Genomic DNA, 21,838 nt, shown 5'->3' with positions numbered 1-21,838 from the left:
TTCTAGACAAGCAACAACTCCAATCAGCCCCATTGATGGATGACCTTTATTATGAAAGGAATGGGACACTGTGACCCTGCTCAATCTCCCAGTGGCCTTTGATACCATTGACCATGGTATCCTCCTGGACTGACACAGTGGGAGGGGTTATCAGAGGCACTGTATTATTATGGTGGATCTGTTTGTATCTTCAGGGGTGCGTTCAGAGATTAACACTGTTTTTATGTTCAATTGTTCTTTTTTAATGAATTAGCAAGATTCATTAAACTTATTCATTCAGTAATTTATTTTTACACACACACACACACACACACACACACACACACACATATGTAAAAATAAATTATGGAAGCTACAGTCCAAGAGCATCTGGAGGGCCAATGGTTCTCCATGTCTGTTGTAAGAAATCATTTTAGAGCAGCAATTTCTATGGCAGGTTGGTCTACAATTTATGGTGAGAGAAGAGGCTCCAGCGACCTTGGCAAGTGATCATTCTGCCTTCGTGTTGCAATCATTCTCCTTAAGACAGACCTGGCTGATAAGTTATCACAATATGCCACAACTTTGATAGATTAGTTTTTTTTGAAACAGAGAAATCATCTCACATCCCTACTGTATCAGTATATATTGGTGCAGCTTTGTCTCAGTGGGTGTATTTAAATTCTAGGATTCAGGAACCTTGGATTTCAGCCGATCTGCATTGTAATCCTGCACTCCGTTATGTACAGAGCCACTGAAACCAACCTAGTGCAGAACCACAGTCAAAGTTCACAATCCTTAAAACTTTCTAAAGACCACTCATTTATAAACTATTCATAACTGCAATTATTTCTCAAAGTGTTTTTTTATACAACTTTTTTTTCTTGATGGATAATGGTCTGTTCATATTTTCTTTATGAACATTATCAACTTTTTTCTTTTTTACACATCTTTCTTAATGAACTTGCCCTGCAGTATTTTACCAGTAAACCCATATACAGGTTTATAGTATATGAATAACTGGGTAGCTTATAACCCCTTTTCCTCTTAAGATAATTTCTATTCCAAACCATGAACAATGTGAAGCTTCACTGCCGGAGTTCACTGACCAGTCAATCTCTTGTAGTAATTCATTTTTAAAAACAAAATCTCCCTCATTTAGTTTGCTGTGGGAAAACTATAATGGAAGGATGCTTTTTGATGGTATATGCAAACAAAGGAGTCTCAAGGCTGCATGCAGCTTAAATCTGTGAAATAATAATAGTAATAATAATATTCATACCCCGCCCATCAGGCTGGGTCTCCCCAGCCACTCTGGGTGGCTCCAAACAGAATATATTAAAAAGCAACAAAACATCAAACGTTAAAAACTTCCCTAAACAGGTCTGCCTTCAGATGTCTTCTAAAAGTCAGGAAGTTGTTTATTTCCTTGACATCTGATGGGAGGATGTTCCACAGGGTGGGCACCACCACTGAGAAGGCCCTCTGCCTAGTTCCCTGTAGCTTCACTTCTCACAGTGAGGGAACCGCCAGAAGGGCCTCGGAGCTGGACCTCGGTGTCTGGGCTGAACGATGGAGGTGGAGACGCACCTTTCAGGTATACTGCACCAAGGCCGTTTAGGGCTTTAAAGGTCAGCACCAAGACTTTGAATTGTGCTCAGAAACGTACTGGGAGCCAATGTCAGTCTTTCAGGACCAGTATTTTGTGGTGTCGGCGGCGACTCCCAGTCATCAGTCTAGCTGCCGCAAATTTCATAGTTTTTGGGAAACTTTTGCCCAAAGAACCAAGCTTGGGAGAAACTGGTTCTTCCCGTTTCTCACAAAAACCATGTTATATTAATATGAAATTAGTTGGCTTTTGTGGCAATCACCCCACTCCACCCCGTCAAACCATTTCTCCACAAATTGATTTTTTTTAACCAGACAAACTTTATCAGGCTCACAAAGCCTTGCAATGTAAGTGTTTGTGTGAGTGTGTAGCCATGCTAACCTTTTTGCAAGGGGGGGGGGGGAGCAAGGAATCCTGTGGCTGCTTAAAGGATAAAATGAAGCACATGTCTGATTCTACCACTAATATCACAGAACCACAGAACTGTAGAGATGGAAGGGACCCCAAGGATTCTCAATGAGGTTTGGAAGTGCTTAATGAATATGAGTTTTCCTATCATCACTCCTTCTAATAGTGAACTCGGGTTGGTGCATGCCATCCAGCGGTTTAGTCTGCCACCTTTATGTGAAGCAAAAGGATAAGACCTGGGAGACGGTCACCCATGCCAAACTTACAGTTTCTGCTGCAGAAATGGAAGAAACACAACTGCTCTTGTTCCTGGCAGCAAAAGAATGACGGCTGGACATAGAAGCCCTGAATGATGACTCGTTCACAGAACTTGTTGAAAGATCACTTGGTGAGATCCGTATAAGGAATCTCAAGCAAGGGACAGCACTTCGAATAGTTCTCCTAAAAGACATAATAAAAAAATACTGTGAAACAGAACAGCAAAAATATATATGCAGTGAATGAAAACAGAGTTTGGAGAATACTTAGAAAGAAACAACAGACTGCACAGTTCAGGAGACCCAGCTGTATGGTATAGAAAAGAGTTAAGTCTTGGTTCTCTTAACCCCATCTATATAAGAGCCAGTTCAAAGACTATAGGCATCTCCAGAAGTCCTTTTTATTGTCTATTCATGATTATTTGTTCTTGTGGCAGTATTGCGGGTGGTGGTATTGTGTGGGTGTTACATGCAATCCCCTTTTCAATGCTGAAAAAGGCTTGAAAATGATAGACATACTGCTTCATTTCCAATCAGTCCTGTAACTTCTTCCTGAAACATTTTATACCAGAAATGTTCCAGATTTCCTTTCGCCTTGTTTTTGTTGTGCTACAATGCAAGAGTGCCCAGCCAGGCAGCAAAAATATGATAACTAGGGATACACTGAAGAACAACTGATAAAGCAGTATGATGCATGGATGGTGGGCCACTATGAATCTACCACAAATGCGCTATTATTGCATCAAGGACATGTGGAAGAATGCATCCACAAAACAGCAGTGGGAGCAAGCTGCCAATCTGGAGAGGCCCAACATCTACAAGGTGGAAGAAAGCATAAGAATATGCTGAAAAAGACTGGGACTTTAGGAAGCATATTGTTCTAACTTGTATTGTTTCTTGTTTATTGAGAATCAGTAAAATCAAAGTGCAACAACAAACTTCAGTGTGGCTGTGACTCCTTGGTGGGTGTTGTTGGAGTAACTGGACACGGGAAGAGGTTAATTTCATTCATGAGCATAAATTATCCCATTGATGAGCTAATCGCAGGTGCATGGTCAGTAGAGCCAGTTGCTATGGCAACGGCCTAATGCCTTGACTATATCTGTGATCAATGTATGTCAGCTCAGTAGTGAGTGGGTAAGTCTGTCTTGAGTGTATTACTTGTCCAGTGTTACATGTTGAATTGTTAAGAGTTATTTAGAGCAACAGATATATTTTGTACTTGTATATATCTGCATCCAGATGGAACTTATTTGTCAATATCTGCATCCAGAACTGTTTTACTGAGCCTTATCTTCTGCAACATTAAACTATCTGAACCTTACTTGGCTTCCATGTGGTGACTGGTACTGGGAGCAACTTCCAATGCATGGCTATCTCACCTAAGATCACCAACATGTATGTTGTTTCATTCACATACCCCACTGTTCATGAACAAAAGGCAGGCAAATCTTTAATTTTTGCAAGGCATCGTAAGCTGGTGGTTATCTATTCCACTCATCCAAAACCTAGGAAATGAGGAGGCTGCTATATGCTGAGTTCAGACCATTGGTCCCAGGGCCAACCTACTCATGAGGTGGGGAGAAGCAACCACCTTGGGCAGTGGAAGCCCCTAAGGGCACCCGCTATCTGCCCCACCACCCATTTCCCATGAGATCTGGCTGGCAATCAGTGCTGGTGCTGGAAACTGCAGCCACTGCCACTTCGCAGGGTGGTTGGCAAGGCAGGGTGAAACAGGACGTGGCACCCCTGGTTAGTCCATCTAGCTCATTACTGGCTAGTCTGACTGGCTGTGCCTCTCTAAGATTTTCATGCAGAGGATGTTCTCAGCTCTACCTGTAAAGGTAAAGGGACCCCTGACCATTAGGTCCAGTCGTGGCCAACTCTGGGGTTGCGGTGCTCATTTTGCTTTATTGGCCGAGGGAGCCGGCATACAGCTTCCAGGTCATGTGGCCAGCATGACTAAGCCGCTTCTTGCAAACCAGAGCAGCACACGGAAACACCGTTTACCTTCCCACTGGAGTGGTACCTATTTATCTACTTGCACTTTGACGTGCTTTCGAACTGCTAGGTTGGCAGGAGCATGGACCAAGCAATGGGAGCTCACCCTGTCACGGGGATTTGAACCGCTGACCTTCTGAACAAAACAAACAAAGCTTCTGCTCACAGCTTTGTTGCTTTGTTACCTTAATATGTCAGGTGTATGAATAATACACCCCTTTTCCCCAGGACTACAACATCACTATTTCTTACTTTGCACGTTTTTAAAAATTAAGTTCATCTAAAGCAGTCACTTCCTTGGGCATTACAGAAACAGAATGAACTTGTACGTGAACTTTTTATCAATGACATTTCCTGTGCCTCCTATCCACGTATTATTTATTGACTTCATTTTAATCTCAAGCTTTCCTTCAAGCAGCCCTAGGGCAGCATACATGCTTAGCATTCCCTTTCATGCTCTTGTGAGGTAGAGGACAGGGCTGAGAGAGGAAGTTTGGTCATGCAGTGGGCTTCCTAGGGAACTTAGTTTCCCTTTGTCATAGTTTGGCACTCTAACCACTGCACCTTTCTACAGTGAAGGCAAAAATGGTCTGTAAGCTACTAAAGAATAATTGACTGCTGGCTGTGCATGGAACAGAGTGTGTCTTTAGTTCTTTGTGGGGTGGGTTTTCATTCCAAAGAAGTCGCGTGACAAATTAACCTCTTCCCACCGTTTGGGAACAAGCCCCCAGACAACTGTATTTACATATTTTTCATTAATCAGAACTAACAGAAGAATGGCTTATGCAAATATCAGAGTATGAATTTGCTTGCAAATAAATGAGTCTATGTAACTAGCCTCTCTCCCCTCTACACCTGCTCTGAGCTCATTTATTCACACAGTGCTATCACGTGTCTGTTCCATAAACAAGTTCCATTTAAACAGGCAGAGCTTAGAATCACAGAACTGTAGAGTTGGAAGAGACCACAAGGGTCATTTAGTCCATTCCCCGTGCAATGCAGGAATCTTGTTGTCTAACATGGGGCTCAGCCCCACAACTTTAGGATTAAGAGTCTCATGCTTTGCCAACTGAGATTGTCATTTGTATTGTGCAACCCCCTCTAGCTCAAGATATAAAATAATTCTTCTGTGAGTGAAAGGAGACCTTTAGATCCATCCCAATATTTATTTTTAAGGGGCTTTGCGGTAACTATAGTTACATGCCCTGATTCTTTGGGAGATGGAATAGAGTAAAAACACAAGAGCGCCTCACTACTTTACAGAAGGGATTCAAGTACATACCATAACTTTAGGTTTGCATAATTAAAGAGGGTTAAAGTGCAATAAGACCCCTTTTAAAAAGAACAAGATTTTTGTGGTTTGTAATGTGATGGGGAAATGCTTCAAAAAGTGTGGGAAAAACAAATGACCAAGTGAACAACCTGAAAGCAAACCATGATGAGTGCAGAATAATCGTTGTCTCATAATAGCCCCACAAACACACCAGAACAAATGCTCAATGGAAGACAAGATATGATATAATCTAATCTCCACATAAGTTTTGCGGAAACAAATCAGGATGAATAAGGGATACATAGGTTGTTTAGAGAAGCCCAAAGGCTGAACTTCTGCAACTGATGGTTTGCTTAATCACCGCAGGAATCTGTGGGACATCAGTAGTAATAAAACTAGGATGCATCAGTCAATACGTATAGAATCAGCCGAACATTTTAGGAAATATCAAGCTCTCACAATTCAAATTTAATGTTTCAATTAATCCTGCATCCATCCAGCTGGGCTAAGACGAATATAGGATGGCAACGTAAATAAATGGTACATCTGAAAGCAGCCCTGTTTTGTGAAGTTTTTATTATGTGACATTGTAATGTATTTTTAATCTTTGTTGGAAGCTGTCCAGAGTGGCTGGGGAAACCCAGCCAGATGGGCGGGGTACAAATAATAAATTATTGTTATTACTATTGTTATTGTTGTTGTTGCTATACCCAAATTTAAGAAACTTTGCATTCTGAAATCTATGAGTGCTTTGATAAACAAACAAAAAGTTACGAAGAAATCAACCCAAACATGTGATGAAAAGAATGGCCATTATGTGTCACAGAATGCTGTTAGTATACTACAAACCTTTTTATAAAAGATTGTTACGTGGTTACTTTTGCTGCCAAGGATAAAAATCACACAAATGATTTATGCTGCCACCTTGTGGCAGAATCATGTATCTATTGCTTAAACCTTTTATGCAGCATTTCCTTTTAGTAAAGCAGAAGTAAAACAAAGTCATTTATCTATTGGCCACGATTCAAAAGAGTTATGTGTCCTTGAATGTAATAACTCTGAAGATGGTGCAATGACACTGTGTTTGTTTGTGACAGTATCAGAATCCCTTCCTTCCTTCCTTCCTTCTCTCTCTCTCTCTCACACACACATATACACACCATTTATGAACATAAGAAGAGCCTATGGATCACATCAATAGCCCATCTAGTCCATCATCCTGTTATTACAGTGGGCAACCACTCCATGCCTGCAAGCAGCACCTCAGCACAACAGACCCTTCCCAATGGGAAACTTGCTTGTGCAACCAAGCCGCCTGGTTTCAGCTCAACCAGATGTTGAACAGCCTGCTTTCCTTTGCCAATGAACAATTCAGAGCACACTTTAAGGCAGGGGTCAGCAAACTTTTTCAGCAGGGGGCCGGTCCACTGTCCCTCAGGCCTTGTGGGGGACCAGACTATATTTTGAAGAAGAAAAAAATGAACGAATTCCTATGCCCCACAAATAACCCAGAGATGCATTTTAAATAAAAGGACACTTTCTACTCATGTAAAAACACGGTGATTCCTGGGCCGGATTGAGAAGGCGATTGGGCTGCATCCAGCCCCCAGGCCTTAGTTTGCCTCTCCATGCTTTAAGGCCTCTGATTGTGCACTGGCAGCCGTATCTCTGTCAGGTGCAGTTTGAGGAAAATGCCCTTCAAGGCCAAATTTGAATCCCTGGTGATGGACTATATGGAACTGGCGGAAACGACTGGCAGAATCCGAGACCAGGGAGAAGAGTCGGTGGAAGAAGATTGGAAAAAGTTTAAAGACTATTTACAGAAATATTGTAAAATTAATGAATGTGAGAAAAATGTGGGAATGAAGTTATATGGCTTTAGTAGAAATGTTATAAGGAATTAAGTATAAATAGATTATTAGAGTATTAAAAGAAAAAATAAGAATATGTTAAGATAATTATAGGATAGAAAACAGAGGAAGATGGAAAGGAATTGCTGAAACAATTAACAGAAGTGGAATACAAAAAGGGAGGTGTGAGGAGGTCGTTGAAATAAGCGAATGAAGGATAGGATGATGAAATTGTATGATGTGTTGTAAATTGTTTTTATTTTGTTGTGTTAGTTTAATATGTTAGAGTTGTGTGGTGTTTTTGTATTGTATTGTATTGTCTATTTTGTTTTGTAATGTCTGTAATGTTTAAATTGTTGGAAAAGTAATAAATATTATTTAAAAAAAACAAAACAAATTTGAATCACTGGAAAACCAAGTTTGGTCTGCAAGCCATATGTTCCCCACTCTCGACTTAAAGCGATAAAAAAGAATAAAAAATCTACACACCAAGGCAAACCAATTCTATATACAGTTCAAACAAACATGCATATATTTTCTTGTTGCACACAATTTATGTTGTTTCTGTTAGTCATGGCAAAGAGTTAAAAATAATGGAGGCCCCTCTAGTTTCTGCTCTTGTACTTGCTTTTCCCTAAATGGGAGAAAAATGCATTGCAGTATTTGGGCTAGTAAAGATTCTGTGTTCAAAAATCTCCCAGCAACTGGGAAAATAGGAACACATCCCTTGGGGGGGGGGGAGTTTAAAAGGGAGATACCTGAACTGTAAAGTTTTTTAACAGAATCCATTAGTTTCTGAATATAGAAGCAATTTCAAGCTCAGCAGAAAACTCCGTTTTACTATGTTTCGATGCTACAAATTACTTGTCTTTAACTGTTAACCAGACTTGGCTGCTGAACTGAAAAAGGAGCGATAGCAAACTGGAGTAAAAGATTTCAAATCATATTCACATGATCCTTACAGAAGCATTCAGAGCCTTAGAACCTAATACAATGGTACCTTGGTTCTCAAACTTAATCCGTTCCGGAGGTCTGTTCCAAAACCAAAGCACGTTTTCCCATAGAAGTAATGCAAAATGGATTAATCCATTCCAGGCTTTTGAAAAAAACCCTAAAACAGCAATTTAACATGAATTTTACTATCTAACAAGGCCATTGATCCATAAAATTAAAGCAATAAACAATGTACTGCAGTCACACAATCAATCAAACAGTAGCTGAACTGGGTTCCACACAGCCAGAAAAACAAAACAAAAAAAAGAGCCGCTAAAACAAAAACACAAAATAAATAGCAAAAACAGACAGACCTCAGCGTAACACTCAAAACGGAAGTGTGGCACTCAAAACAGAAGCATAACACTCAAATAGGAGCATGTTCGACTTCCGGAAATGTTTGCAAACTGCCACACTTACTTCCGGGTTTGCAGTGTTTGGGTTCCAAGTTGTTTGAATACCAAGGCGTTTGAGAACCAAGGTACCACTGTATAAACCTAATGGTACAAAGTGCTGCTCCCTGCCCCAATTTATCTTGGACCACGCCATAGGGAAGCAGAGAAGGCTGATGGGTGTCAAGGCTTCTAGGCTTTCTGATTACATCACAGGTATGCACCAGGCCATCGTGCAGTCCTGTACTAGGGAGGAGTGAAGTGTACAATCTTAGTGAAGTATCTTAATGAAGGGCTCTAGCTCAGTGTTAGATCACATGCCCGGCATGCAGATGGTTCAGTCCTCCACATTTCCAGGTAGGATTGGAAGAGCCTCTTGCCTGAAGTGTAGCAGAGCTGCTGCTGACCAGTGTAGACAAAATTGAACTAGATCATGGGTAGGCAAACTAAGGCCTGGGGGCCAGATGCGGCCCAGTCGCCTTCTAAATCTGGCCCGTGGACAGTCCGGGAAACAGCATGTTTTTACATGAGTAGAATGTGTGCTTTTATTTAAAATGCATCTCTGGGTTATTTGTGGGGCATACAGTAGGAATTCATCTCCCCCCCAAAAAAATATAGTCCACTTCCCCCACAAGGTCTGAGGGACAGAGGACCAGCCCCCTGCTGAAAAAGTTTGCTGACCCCTGAACTAGACGGACCAATGGCCTGGCTAGAAGCTTACTAGGTTTCTATACTTAGGAATTTGCCTGGTCTTGCAAGGTCTGTGACACACTCTTCACCAAATACCCAGCATGGAACTCTATTCTGCAGAATGAGTGCCCATGAGTGTACACACATCCAAATGGAAGGAAACACTCACAGTGCAGTGATTCAAGTAACACGTTCTCTTTACCATCCAATGGTGAATTCATTCAAAACAATACATATCTCTGCATACTACCTGTATCTTGGGTGAATGATTGCATAGATTATGGGATTGTAGATCGCAGAAGCTTTGGCAATAACAGCTGGCACAGATTTAGAATATGGGTTTAAGGTCTTGGCGTAGCTAGAAACAAGAAAAAAACACAGCATTAAAATACAAGGGTAATAACTAAAAGGACCAACGCATACAACGAAGCACAAAATAGTTTGAATATTTCCTGACAGATGTGAGGTTGAAATGCTGTAGGGTGGAGGGCCACATTTGTTTCCCCCCCCCCTGTTATTAAACTTCAGGATTTCTGCAAGAAGAGCAATTACTCCAGAAGTATGAAAACATGCCCAATATCAAGTGCACTCTAGGTGTCTTTTATTCTTCTTCTTCACTGCATATCACATTATAGGTTCCAAACAAAAGACGGTAGGCATTTTGCAATTGCTTGCAGCATTCTGTTTTTGAATCAGAATGTGTGGGTTATTACATGCACAAGCAATTATCTACAAATCTGCATAGGTGAGGGTGGACATTTTTATAGGAAAACAGGCAGAAAATCAGATCCTTTAATGTGAAGTAGAATGGCACATCACACTCCATTTTCTCTGCAGGAATATTCCAAGGGGGGGGGGTAATTCACCTCTAACTAGGTGTTTACTCTAGCTTCTGTATACAGTTGTCCACCCCACTTATGCAGGGGTTACGTTCCAGGCTCTTATACAATAAGCAAATATCGCTTAATTGGGGAGCAGCCTCGAAACACCCTTTAAAAGCCCTCTCTCCAATCCGGACCAAAAACACTGTATACAAAAATACTGACAACTAGAATTGAAGCTCTGGTGCTGGCTGGAGGATACATGGAGAAGTGGCAGCTGCTGTTGCTGCTGCGCTATTGCAAGCATCAGCTGTTAGGCGGGGAGGCTTAGCAGCCTAAACAAAACTCTGGTGCACCTCCCGTCTCTTTGGGGCATCCTCTGCCATCACTGACATCCTCTTTGGGCTCCAGGGAGGGTTTCCTTGTGAGCAGGTCTCTCCCACCATCCCCAGGTTTGAATCTAATTATTCATTTACTTCCTGGCACCATGCGTATATGCGGTTGCACGTGAGTCTATTACACCTAAGTGGGGGGACACTTGTAAAGATGTTTAGCCTTATAGATGGTAGCATTTATTACAATTATGCCTCATTCACAAAACAAACCAGAGAGGAAAAAGTTCTTATGTTCCTCAAGGGAACTGAAGTTTCAGGATGCATTGCTTACACACACATAATCCTTATCCACCCTTGACTGAAACTGCTTCATTGGTGGCTTGCCACTTACCCTGCCCACGCAATCAGAGTGACACAAGCATATGGGGACCAGGACAGAACAAACACCACAATAGCCACAAAGGCAATTTTTGCTAACTTCCATTCACTCTTCACTGACTGTGAAACATTCGACTTCCGGTTATAGGTTGATCCTAACTTCTGAACGTTCCTGTGAAAGAAACAGCAGGAGGTATTTTAAGGAATAAACTCTTCATTCAGATTATGAAAGGCATTACTAGCAGTAAATGCAATGATGCATAGCTTCTCTTAAAACAGCACTTCAGAAAAAGAGGCAGAGAACGTGTATGTGTGTTCTCCTAATTATATTTAGTTCCCATCCCCCACCTGATATACTGGTCTCATGAACTTTTGTGAGATAGCTTACATTGGTAGCAGCTTTGGGGTGGATGAGAGCAGGACAGGAAGTACAACATATTGCTCCTTCCGTTCCCTACATTCTTCGTAAGGTTTGTAAAGTGGCTGTTACAATGGTGAGATTTGCATCAAAAACATGCACACCTCACAATGAAGAGGGCTGCAGAACTTTGGAGTATTGCAAAAGATGCAAGCAGAACAAGGAATTGTTATATGCATATTTGCACTATTCCAGCCTAGTTCTATGAAGCTGGGATTCTTCCATATTTACAGAAAATGGTTCAGTGAAAAGTATTACCTAAGTTCCTTTGTATCCACATTCTCTTAGACCGATACAATAAATATACCCAACCAGTAAGTCCAAACACCTTTAAAAAGACTGACCAATTAAGGACAGACTTCTAACTCCTGGTAGGCAACAGCAGGTTTCAGTGGAGTGGCAGAGACACCACCGCATCCAGACACCACTGCTCATGCCAACCAAGATAGAAGAAGGTGGAGAGGAAGGAAAGTGTGCATGTTTCCTGCACCCAAACAAGCCTGGATTGGGCCCCTCACCACAGTTTGCTGGTAGCTAGACCAGTTTAGGGTCCAGCAGCTCCTTGGCTGACTCAGGTCCACCCACTTCCTGACTATCGCTGACAAGGGTTCTGCTGACAGTAGCTTCTGCCCATCTGTGTTTTGGGCAGTCAGCAGAGGGATGTCTGCTGTAGAGTCTCCCTGCTGGTAGAGCCAGGCACAGCCAGGCTGAGGGGACACCTCCAGAAGTCTCACTCATACTCCCTTCATTCCAGCAGATCAGGAATTTGGATTGCTCTGCCAAAGTCAAAAGTCATCAGGGACAGAAAGGAAAGTAATTCCCATAAAATAGATATCTCTTGACATTGATCCTCAACAAAGTCTTGAAGCCATAAGCAGCAAGTTAACTGTGATTAAAAAGAAGAAACAGCCTACAAAATAATTATCTATTTATATGAATATTTTTCAGTGCTCTGCTTACCTGCCAGTACTTCTAATGGCCAGAAACATGAATAGATAGCAGTGGAAGATTATTATCAGAGGGATAAAGAACACAAAGCAACATAACATCATGGTATAACTTCTGTTTGCTGGAGAATAGGATACGTAGTCCCATGTACAAGATATCATCAAACCTTCAGGTATATAGGAACCTGAGAATAAACATGATTGTTAATACAATGCATAAATAAGAACGGATGCAGGAGCTTGGCAATTAAGAAAAAGCAGCACTACTTCATAGGAGACTGTTATAGTCTGCTGCAGTAAACGTAACAAACCATTTTTGACACTATTAACTTATTGTGGCATAAGCTTTCAAGGGCCAGAGATCACTTCTTGTGAAAGACAGCTTCTAGCCATTTTGCCATAATAGCATAATGGCACAATGGCATAACTTAGTTGTTATGCATAGTTACTCAGAAATAGTTCAGTGGCAGTTGCTTGTAAGAAAGGATATCTTAGGCTCAATTATCATTAGCTGTGCCATTTCATACTGCATACTGGCTTTCACTTTTAATCTAACTGCTGCTTTTAAATTTATTATTTGTTGTGTGTTGTTCTGATCTTTCATTTGTGAGCTGCCTGGGGAGAAGTGGTTCTTAAAAGATAAAATACAGTGGTACCCTGGGTTACATACGCTTCAGGTTACAGACTCCGCTAACCGAGAAATAGTACCTCGGGATAAGAACTTTGCTTCAGAATGAGAACAGAAATCGTACTCCAGCGGCACGGCGGCAGCAGGAGGCCCCATTAGCTAAAGTGGTGCTTCAGGCTAAGAACAGTTTCAGGTTTAGAACGGACCTCCAGAACGAATTAAGTACTTAACCCAAGGTACCACTGTAATCTAAATCAGGGGCAGCTAATATGGTGCCCTCCAGAAGCTGTTGGACTCCCAAACTCCCACCAGCATAGATAATGATCAGGGATGATGGGAGATGCATTCAAGCAACATCTGGAGGCCACTGTGCCTACTGCTCCCGATTTGAATAAAATCAACAATGTGCATCAGATTATGCACATATCTACTATGCAGTTAGCCCCTTTGAGTTCAGTTGGATTTACTCACACAGGATGATAGTCTAAGGCCACAATCCTACCCATAAGGTAAAGGTAAAGGCACCCCTGCGCGTTCGGGCCAGTCTTGCCAGACTCTAGGGTTGTGCGCTCATCTCACTCTATAGGCCGGGAGCCAGCGCTGTCCACAGACACTTCCGGTTCACGTGGCCAGCATGACAAACTGCATCTGGCGAGCCACCGCAGCACATGGAACGCCGTTTACCTTCCCACTGGTAAGCTGTCCCTATTTATCTACTTGCACCCGGAGGTGCTTTCGAACTGCTAGGTTGGCAGGCGGTGGGACCGAACGGTGGGAGCGCACCCCGCCGAGGGATTTGAACCGCCGACCATGCAATCGGCAAGTCCTAGGCACTGAGGTTTTACCCACAGCGCCACCCGCATCCCAATCCTACCCATACCTGGGAGTAAATATCATTGATCTCAATGGGGTTTACTTATGAATAGACTTATACAATCAATGTGCATAGGTTTGCACCTGCTAGTCATGCAAACACTTGTCTGAAGCTCGATGGTACATCCTCCACAAAAGTTTTCAGTCTCAGGGAGAAGTATGTTTGGTTTCTTGCTGAAGAGTTCAAGTCTGTCCTAGAGAACGCAGTTATGATTCTGCTGTCTAAAAATGGCATGCATTCAGTCACCCAACTGGGCCTTATTAAGAACAATTCTTATTACGAACAAATGTATTATGCGCAAGTAATCAGAAAACTGCCAATCTTCCACGAGCAACCTTTTAAAATCTTCTCATGGTCACGCTGAATGCTTCCTGGGAGGCAAGAAACCCTCTCAAAATGATGCTGGCAAATAGAGATAGGGTCAGCTCCTTTTTCTTAGACAAATTTGATAGCATTTATTAATAAGGCTGCTCTGCATGTCCCAGTGGTTAATGCCATTTTCATTATGGGTCTTTCAAGGCTTTTCTAGGAGGGCCTTTTGTTCTAAATTAAATCATAAATCACTGATTTGACAACCCTGAACTTTCAAACAGTTATGCTGGAAATCTATCTTTCTATATCTATAGGGGATGTTAAACTGAGAGGTTAATGTGCATAATAACTGGCTATTGTGCTTCTTATAATGATATTACAATGATATAAATATCTTTAGTTTCCAAATATTTGTAATATTTATGGTATTATCTGTCATATATTTACATTTATGGGTGTTACATTTCTCACTACTCCTGAGTGGCTTACAAGTAAAAAAATATAAATCAGGTTAAAAACGCTTCTAACAATGGAACAAAATAGACATAGCAGGAACACACAGCAGCAGAACTCGAGAACAAAATCCCTCAGGCTTCTTCAGCTGTTAGGGTTTGCCCTCCATATACAACCAGTGGCAACTGGTGAGGTGGGGGCAGGAGGAAGCTGAAAGCTTCCACAGAGAAGTGGCAGCTTTGGGTTGTGTGCAACTCTGCCATTCGACCTGTGCAACATCTGTCTGCTTGTGCAATGCAATTTCATTCTCTCTCCAGCAGCCTCCTGTGCACCCTCAAAATCTGCTCCCTCTGGATAAGATTTTGGGGGCATGCAAGCAGAAAGAAAAGTCCCGTTGAACAAGCAGAATGCTGCTCATTCAGTACTGGAAGGGCATCACTTCCTCACTGGCATGTGCCAGCTGTGAAGGTAGCGGTGGAACAGCACCATTCTGCTGCTCCAGTCTTCATGGGATGCACTCCATCCCTCTTACTCATCCCACACCTGACTGCACAGAGCCCTCAACCAGAGTTTCTGGCAACATTGATGGCTATGCTACTAGATATATGCTGTCAGACTTATTAAATGTGGGACCTCTGTGGGATTATCCCAGTGCAAGTATCATAGAACTGTAGAGACAGAAAGGATCTTGAGGGCCATCTTTACTTGCCTATCAAAGCAGCTTATATAAATATGGAAATTTAATAGATACAGGTGAAAGGAAAGGAAGAGGATCCACAGGTTCACAGGAAATGTGTTTCAAAATGTGTTTCAATTACAGCCTGGATACTTCACAGAGCTGCAAGACTGCTCATGAAAAATAACTTGACACGTTGAGATTTCTGTCCCTTATTTTCCTGCAGCTAATGCCTTCCTGCTCGCTCCTTCCTTCCTTCCTTCCTTCCTTCCTTCCTTCCTTCCTTCCTTCCTTCCTTTCTATTTTACATATACAGGCAAAATAAAAACAAACATAAAATCCCCTTTGATTTCCCTACCCACGCTCTTGTGGATCTTAATATAATGATTTCCCCCTCTGCATCTCTTTCATAACTCTATTCCTGTAAAGCCTTTATCATTCCATAGTTCAAATTTTTACTACAAGTTTTATGTTAATCCTACCAATGTGTGTCATGGTTTACAATAGTTTTTCAAATAGATTGTAAGGCTTCCCCCATTCTTTATTAAAGTCCTCCTCTCCCTGCTCTTCTTTCAAATAGCTACATGAAGAGATGCAGAGTAAGTCAGATTGCACTTAAGCATTCTGTTGATGCAGCAGCTCTCTTAATGAGGAACCTGAGGAACACCTACCGGTTCTGCTAGCTAGGACAAGTGTTGATATAAACCTGTTCATCTACTTTTGCCAGCTGATTCACTTTGAAAATAAGGACTCCACCACTATAAAAGAACCAGATTTCTCATTGGCAATAATGCCCTAGAAATGATAACTGTCACCCCATTTGCTAATGTCACTTGGCTGTCCCACACATATTTAAGAAAGCAAAGCCAATGCACACAAGACAGTATATACATTAAGAAAAGAGTAAGTAACGTACTCCATCCAAGGAGAGGACATACACTCCATCCCAGCGAGTAGAGCCAGACAAAGGCAATGATGATGCACGAGCGTTTCTTTGAAGACCTTTTTATAGACTGCAGAGGCTTAGTAATCACACAGTAGCGATCAACTGAAATAGCTAATAAAGTCATCATTGAAGTTATTCCAAAGAGTGCCCCACAAAAAGCATAAAAGTTACAACCTAAAACAGAAAGAGAGTGCAAGGTTTTCATTTTTGAAATGCGGGGAGGGAGAAGGTACAAAACAAAACAATCGTGCATATCTTTTCACAGACTGACATGGTTGCTTATATATTATGATGGTACTGGGGTGGGGACACTGTATTGCCTGGTCCACCTTTCACAGGCGGTTTCATTAAGAAGAAGCAGAAGGAAGGAGGAACTGACTTTAGTAACAAAAAGGCAGATATGCTCAGTAACTCTTAAAACAGGGTCAGTTTGTCTATAACAGCAAGCAGATTTCAACAACCTTCTCATGCAACAAAGACAAGTTCCATGAAATAGGGAGAGGTTCATGTGCAGAACAGCATTGGAAAAGTACCTATGTCTCCGAGTATCCATTCTGTGTGCATGCTGTTGAGAAAGCAGATTGGAGCTTGAGTTGCAGACATCAGAAAATCACTTGCTGCTAAATTCATTATGAAATAGTTTGCCGGTGTCCTCAGCCGCTTGTTGCTTAATAAGCATCATCATGGTGCCCCAAAAAAGGTGAAAGAAAGCAAAACAGTGAGTTTATCTTTAATTATAATTCAGTTTATAAAATAAACCACATTTATTTAGTTTTGCTAAATAAACGCTGTCACCATACTCAAGACTCAGAGGATGAGTCCCTTACAGAACTTCAATCTCCCCACTCTTCACAAATGTCAAGGACTCCAAAATTAGATAGGACCTCTTCAACAACCCAGCCAGGGTTGTTGAGCTAACCATACCAGGGAGCTTATCAGCCTAAAAAAGGTTCAGCTGGATTTTCCTCTCCACGTGGACAATATTTTCCTACAGTTACCTTATTAGAAGAGAGCTTAATCCACTTGGAGCTATCCAAGGTCCTACTTTGGTTTGAACTTGATCATTGTTTGAAGTGACTCACTTGACTTTGCCTGTTTTGACTCCACATGGCTCCAATTTCTGGGACATTCATTCATTAATTTATACAGGTATTCTTATACCACCCCCTTACTCAAACCATGTACAATATACTTGCTTACCTTCACAGCCTTAAGCATCCACAGAACAGGACACTGCGGATGCTTCAAACATAGTATCACCATGACAATCATAGTACTAAAATGTTGTAACAGCAATGCTGTATAAACGTATTCCATGCTTCTGTTTCAGACTCAAAGCACCATTAAGGTAGTTTTATACTGGATTAAGCTTAGCAGAATTTTACATATTTATCTATCTTGGGAAATGTTTCTCCCACCACATATGTAGGTAGGTGTATGTGTGTGACTGGATCATTTCTGCTAACATGGAGATAATACAAGTTGCTTTTCATTGCTTTGCTCTCTCTATGTATGAAGAACTGAATGGAAATTGAACCTTTGCCTGAATGTCTATATGTAATGTATACTTACAAAGAAATTGGGGAGGGGGGCATCGACCTGAGTATATTGTAGGCATGTGTGAATCTACTTTTTGAACTGGAAACATTAGTGCAAAATCGGTAGGTTAAACTATCGCTTGGTGCAACTGTTAAAACCATCCACTATTTATTTGCCATGGGTGCTACTGGTACATCATTTCACATTAGAATTTCTATGTATCACCTTATGCTCTCATTCACTAAAAAGATAGGGATACTCTCCCCTGGAGCAAAAAATGTCCCTGATTTTCTGAATCCTACCTGCACAGAAAATCACAGTACAAGAAAATTTACCAAGACTATCAGTAAATTATTTTTATAGACCTGCTCTACAACACTGCATTGCTTTCATACCACATTACATCTTTTCAGCAGGTAGCCTGGGTAGCTCCTGAGCCACATCTTTACAGATGCTGGCATGATATACTACTCTTTGATGTTGTGCTTGTTTTTGACAGACCCTGCAGAGTTAACAGGCAAAGACAAAACAGAAGAATCAGAAGGAAAAATAAATTATGAACTCTAGTACTGCTTCTTTAGGTCACTAGGTCAAATCTTTCCTTGTTTAAGCATGACCAAATGTCATTACTATCTGACTGCTGCTCAGTGATCCATGTGGAATTACTCAGCAGTTTCAGTTCACCTAGAACTCAAAGCCACAGCTGTCAACGTCCACAGAAAGTTCATCAGAATATCAGGGCACAGCGCCTGAACTCCCTTATATCTGGAAGGCAACCTAGTCATAAACAAATTAATGTACATTTGCCCCCATTGCTACTACTTTTGGAACTCAAATTCTAAAATATCCCAAGCTCAAGTTGTCTCTCTCCCACTTAAATAGATATATTTTGTAAATGTGTGATTTGCTGGGAGGAAATGTTGACGAGATTTAAAAGAACAGAACATGTGGCATGCAGAACAAGGCTGTTGTGCAAAAGAACATCCCATCACCGGCTCAAAATATTGTGACAATTTTAGAACCTAGGAAGTATCACCCTCAATTTCTAGTGATATTTTCACAACAGTCTATCACTGTTTTTATGGTAGCCTTTCATGAAGATTATGTGTGACACTGTGATGTTACACTAGTAAGATGTTAAAATAAAACATGCTTTCATTTTCAGTGGCTGAGCTCAGAGCAATGTTAAAAGATAATGAGCAACTTGTTTCAGCAATAGGAAAACTATTACCTGGACAAAATAAACCAGGGCAAATTCTGACCTCCTATATGGAATCAGAGAAAATGTTTTTAGAATAAGTCATTTCAATCTCTCACAATAGAAAGTCTCAAAACTGAAATTATTCTATGAGTGGTTAACTTGGCCACTGTATTTCTGTTTACCATTGTATATTATTGAGGTAACAAAAACATAAGAGAAAGTTGGAATGTGAATTTCATCAAGCATTCCACTAGAATATATACAGTCTAAAAATCTTATTTACAGTTATATGTGCAAATACCTACTTGTGTTGGCAGTATTAATGCTAGAACAGATAGGGCTTGCAAGTAATTTGGTATTTTATTTTATTTTTAAAGCACATCCTTTTCACAGAGATGTTGCAATCCTGTGTACGTTCCCTTCTCTGGTATAATGGTGCTTTTCAGGGTGCTAGTTGAAATGCTGCACATCTCCCATTCCTGCCTAGTAATACCTCTCTCATATTCACTTTGTTGCTTTCTGGTGCCTGTTGGTTATATTCCCAAGCAGGCTTTTGAACCAGCCTCTTGTTTTCCCACCATCCCTTTGAATACAGCACCACTGCTTTAATCATCAAACAGTAGTAAGCAGGGATATACCCTGATCCTGAATGTTCAACTTGCAGGTAGGTATAAGAGCCATATCTCCCTGCATGTGGAGGTGAGACCAGAGACACATCAGTACCTCAACAGTCCTTCAAGTTGTTGCTTTCCCCCTTTCATTTAAAAAGTACCAAAAAACCAACAACCCCTATTCAAACTTATCCCCAGCCTGAGAAAACCATACCTGTAAAATGCATAGAGGACAAGGAGATTTCCTGTGATTCCAATAGAACCAATGACAAGAACACAGGAGCCTACAGTGTAAAGAACACGATCAGGAACATCTACTTTTATTCGGTGCTGAGTTCCCATATTCTGTGTCTGAAAGCGGGAGAGGGGGAAGGAACAGAAGAGGAAACAAAATGTCACCCCAATCTATGTGTTTTCATTGAAATGATTAAAACATGCCATGCAACATTACTTACCACAGATAACTGCAGTATTTTAGTCAATCAAATATTAATAGCTTTTTTAAAAAAAACCATGGAAAGGAGAGTTTACAACAGAAAAGCTGACAAATGTTATTCTCATATAAGCACACTTCAATAATCCCTTGGAATGGATATGTAACAATGGGTGCTGGTCTGGACTTTTTACATGGTTAATTTCTATGGATTATGATATCAGTGCAGCTGGTATGAGTTTATTATGAAATACAGGCACACACAACTTAAGGACTCCTGGACAGTTAAGTTCAGTCAGAGGCGACTATGGGGTGTGATGCTCATCTTGCTTTTCAGGCTGAGGGAGTCAGTGTTAGTCCACAGACAGATATCTGGGTCATGTGGCCAGCATGACTAAATCGCTACTAGCACATGGAGGACCATAGCGAGCGCCAGAGCACACAGAAACACCACTGACCTTCCCTCCACAGTGGTACCTATTTATCTACAGTACTTCCACTGGTATGCTTTTGAACTGCTAGGTTGGCAGAAGCTGGGACAGAGCAATGGGAGCTCACGTGGACTCGAACTGCCAACCTGAGGCTCAGTGGTTTAGACCAGTGTTTCCCAACCTTGTGCCTCCAGCTGTTTTTGAACTACAACTCCCATCATCCCTGACTAGCAAGACCAGTGGCAAGGGATGATGGGAATTGTAGTCCAAAAACAGCTGGAGGCACAAGGTTGGGAAACACTGGTTTAGACCACAGCGCCACCCGTATCCCTACTGCCAACTTACAAAGTCACGTAAAGCCAAAACACATCAGGTTCAATAGCAGGTGGGATTGCCAAAGTTTCCCCCCACTCCGATCACCCACCCCCTTTCCCCTTTTTGCCAAGCACATAAAGCTAAATGCACACAAGTTAAATGTGTCTAAGTGCAACAACATCCACGGTAAGAGGTATCCCAAATAAGCGGTCTCCTTATTTAGACATTATTTTCCATATGCAATGGCATATGGCAGCTTTCTCCAGCATGGTGCCCTCCAGATGCCTGGACTCCAACCAGCTCCAGCCAACATGGCCAATGATCAGAGTTGATGGGAAGACACCAGATATCAGAGACATCAGGCTGGTACATGGGAGGAGAGGTGGGGAAATGGGTCAGGAGGAAGCTTGTAACCCATTTTTCTAGAGAGCATCTTGCGTACCTAGCTATACAGAGTGAATCAGACCAAACTAACCTGTTATTTGGTGAACATATCAGAGGTAAGATAAAAAGTGATGGGACCCACTATCTCAAATAAAAGAAAATACTGTAATAAGTGAAGTATTCCACAAATATATGAAAATTATATGTAATTGATCAGCAGGAACTAAAAACTAGTGCAAACTCTTTGGTGTGTTTTTTTAGCTGGAGTAGAACCTGAACGTATTTACATCATTGAACCCAAATTGGGGGGGGGGGGGGAGAGAGAATAAATAATGATGTGGAATAAGGACAGGACTAGCTAACTAACTAATGATGTTGTAGTATACTTGCTAGCTTCAAACAGAATACAGACCACACAAAAACCCAGTATCTGGATAAAGCTATCTTTGAATAATATAGTTTTATGGCTCATCTGGACTTCTGTAGTCAGAGCTCTTAATGGGCTGGAAAACAACAAGCAAGACAGTCTACTCGTTTCCAGAATTCTACTCTGTTGGATTTCCCTGCCTATTGCGAAGATGAAAAGCTCGGTAGAGAAATGAGGTAAGATCTCTGGTGTGCCTCTACCATGCCATAATGACCACTCCGTCTCTGTAACTGTTATTGTTGGTGACAAAACCTTTT

The 21,838-nt window shown here is 41.4% G+C and overlaps 1 protein-coding gene across 4 annotated transcripts in view; it reads right to left on the bottom strand.

The window, feature by feature from the left end:
- The window catches only part of LOC309377577 (melanopsin), a 44,947-nt gene that overhangs the window by 6,058 nt on the left and 17,051 nt on the right, over window positions 1-21,838 (bottom strand). For 3 of the 4 annotated variants that reach the window (XM_081925057.1, XM_081925058.1, XM_081925056.1), the window contains 7 exons: window positions 19,806-19,942; window positions 16,774-16,907; window positions 16,211-16,414; window positions 12,365-12,536; window positions 11,000-11,158; window positions 9,703-9,810; window positions 2,263-2,437 (listed from right to left, as the gene is read on the bottom strand). In XM_081925057.1, coding sequence (XP_081781183.1) covers window positions 2,263-2,437; window positions 9,703-9,810; window positions 11,000-11,158; window positions 12,365-12,536; window positions 16,211-16,414; window positions 16,774-16,907; window positions 19,806-19,933 — 1,080 coding nt within the window. In that variant the 5' untranslated portion in view covers window positions 19,934-19,942. The remainder of the gene's footprint in view (window positions 1-2,262; window positions 2,438-9,702; window positions 9,811-10,999; window positions 11,159-12,364; window positions 12,537-16,210; window positions 16,415-16,773; window positions 16,908-19,805; window positions 19,943-21,838) is intronic. The other variant, XM_081925059.1, reaches the window with a different exon arrangement.

This window comes from Podarcis melisellensis, assembly GCF_964234715.1.
Source record: "Podarcis melisellensis genome assembly, chromosome: 9".
Lineage (NCBI taxonomy): Eukaryota > Metazoa > Chordata > Lepidosauria > Squamata > Lacertidae > Podarcis > Podarcis melisellensis.
This window is presented reverse-complemented; position numbering and strand designations above follow the sequence as displayed.